Genomic DNA, 2,367 nt, shown 5'->3' with positions numbered 1-2,367 from the left:
GGACTAAGTATGTTCGATTTTATCGACGAAGTTTATCTCGACTCGCGAGTCACGTTTCTACGTTGATTCCACGACCCGTGGCCGTGACTCGCACTTCGGGATTTCGAGCGTCCCGACGACCGCGGTTGACGTTTTGCATTGTAAGGTGTTGGATATATTCGCACGAGAACATGGTAAATGTTTATCTGTTAAAAGGTATTCCGCGCGTACCCGTATCGTATCCCGCGACGAGATCTCGCTTGATCCCCCCTTTTTTTTAAAGTTCACACTTGCGGAAATGCCTTTCAACCGTCAGGTTATATCAGCGTGATATTTCCAAAAATTCTGTGAAATTCATGCTCAATCCTGATTGAACACTAGGCGCTTGAACTTCTTCAAGCGCTGAATTTTTGAAATGTCCCCCTCACGGTAAGATACACGGGACGAGGGCCGGGATCGGACTGAGGACCCTATACCATTGCTAATCACTCGCGTTAGCGGAGAGCTACACGTCATCCCAACGGAGCACGATCCGCGACCGAGGAGGTTACGTCGCCGTGTGTCAGTCGTACCGATGACACAGCACAGCACCCAAATTGTCGCGCGATGATCCCGAGCTGCGGTCCGCTTGATACTTCCAAGTATTCTTCCTTCTTTGATAAAAGAAAACGGAGGAGGAGCAGACGCCTTGAAACATTTGTATCAAGCGGAGCGCAGCCTCGACTATCGTCTCATCGGTTTTTCCCTTTCCTACGTAGAGCATCCTCGCGTACAACGGCGGCGCCGTGATAGCCATGAAGGGGAAGAACTGCGTGGCGATAGCGGCCGATCGCAGATTCGGCATACAGGCGCAGACGATAACGAGCAACTGCCAGAAGATCTACGAGATGGGGCCGCACCTGTACCTCAGCCTACCCGGCCTCGCCACCGACACCCAGACCGTCACGGAGAGACTGCGCTTCCGCCTGAACCTGTACGAGCTCAAGGAGAACCGGAAGATTCACCCCAAGACCTTCACTGCCATGATCTCGAATCTTCTGTACGAGAGGAGATTCGGCCCGTACTTCGTCGAGCCGATAGTCGCCGGACTGGATCCGGTAACGTTCGAGCCGTTCATCTGCAACATGGACCTGATAGGCTCCAGGAACTTGGCCGAGGACTTTGTGGTAGGTGGGACGTGTACCGAGCAGCTTTACGGCATGTGCGAGTCCCTTTACGAGCCGAATCTGGGACCTGAAGAGCTGTTCGAGACCGTCAGTCAGGCTCTGGTCAATGCGTTCGATCGGGACGCGATATCTGGCTGGGGTGCCGAAGTGTATATCATGTAAGTATCGCAATCAAATTAGTGACAGTTAATTATTCATCATTAACCGATAGAGGAAAGACCGCCATTGTGAGACAAGCTTCTAATATGTTTCTACTAAATTAATAGGCATCATCTGTTGGTTCTATCGTGAATTTATTGCCCTTGGAGTGAAACGTGTTTAATGGAAAATTTATTGTCGGATCGTGTAAGCGTTGCGAAGCAAGATTTGTGATTGGATTTGGATGTTGAAAGCCTGCTATTTCATATAAGAAGTCCATCTCATAATAGGGGACTTTCCTCTATGACAAGACACTCTCGGTGGTTGCTTCCGAGAAGTAGGGTTCAAATAAAGACTAGCGGTGTTGAACTTGAACTTGGATCTTTCTGATCATTTGTTCAACAGGGCACATCTCTCTGCGCCGCGCTTACCGCACATAGATATTATTATTATCATGGTCGCGCCAATTAAATGCGTGTACTTTTGGTTTCAGAGAAAAGGACAAGGTCACAAGAAGGACTGTCAAAACGCGAATGGACTAAACACGTTCAGCTTTTATATCGATACGCGCGGCAAGGGTTTCATAATTATTGTTCTAACTAGGTCTAAGAAATATAAACAAAAGCTTATAAGTATAATAAATAATTTATAGCTCTAGATCAATTGAATCCCTATACTATTATTAATATGTTGTGTACTATTTTTAAAATTTAATGCCTTTAAAATTGTTTTTTTACCGTTTCTTATTGTTGCGCTCATTACGTCGCTCCTCCATAGAATTTTCATCTCTTGTCTTTTTAAAACTTTTTTCAGTTAATCTGAAAGATTTCCGACTAGATAAAGCATAAATGAGGAATGTTCTGGGGGTCAATTATGTATCTTGCTCTGTAGTAAAAACGGCAAAAGTGAGTAGCTTTGTCTCTTTCTGTCTCCTTAGAAAGAGATGAAGCCGCTTATTTTTAGCATTTTCACTATGGCCGGTATTCATAGTCAGTTCTTATATTTAAGATCATCTTTAGTAGAGTTCCTGTAAGTAGAGTTATGCGAGTTAGTCCCAGTCTACAATAGAGATTTAAGCCCTAAG

General features: G+C 45.5%; 1 protein-coding gene across 1 annotated transcript; it reads left to right on the top strand.

Annotated features, from left to right (window-relative positions):
* Positions 1-58: 58 nt before the first annotated feature.
* Positions 59-1,946, top strand: LOC105562502 (proteasome subunit beta type-3). Its single transcript, XM_012013399.1, has 3 exons — positions 59-173; positions 738-1,303; positions 1,777-1,946. Exons 1-3 carry the CDS (start codon positions 171-173, stop codon positions 1,823-1,825), a joined length of 618 nt encoding a protein of 205 aa, XP_011868789.1. The 5' UTR covers positions 59-170; the 3' UTR covers positions 1,826-1,946.
* Positions 1,947-2,367: the final 421 nt, after the last annotated feature.

The sequence above is a fragment of the Vollenhovia emeryi genome, unplaced genomic scaffold (assembly GCF_000949405.1).
Source record: "Vollenhovia emeryi isolate VEMERY1.0 unplaced genomic scaffold, V.emery_V1.0 DF944856.1, whole genome shotgun sequence".
Lineage (NCBI taxonomy): Eukaryota > Metazoa > Arthropoda > Insecta > Hymenoptera > Formicidae > Vollenhovia > Vollenhovia emeryi.
The sequence above is the reverse complement of the archived record's forward strand: the minus strand, read 5'-3'. Positions and strand labels throughout refer to the sequence as shown.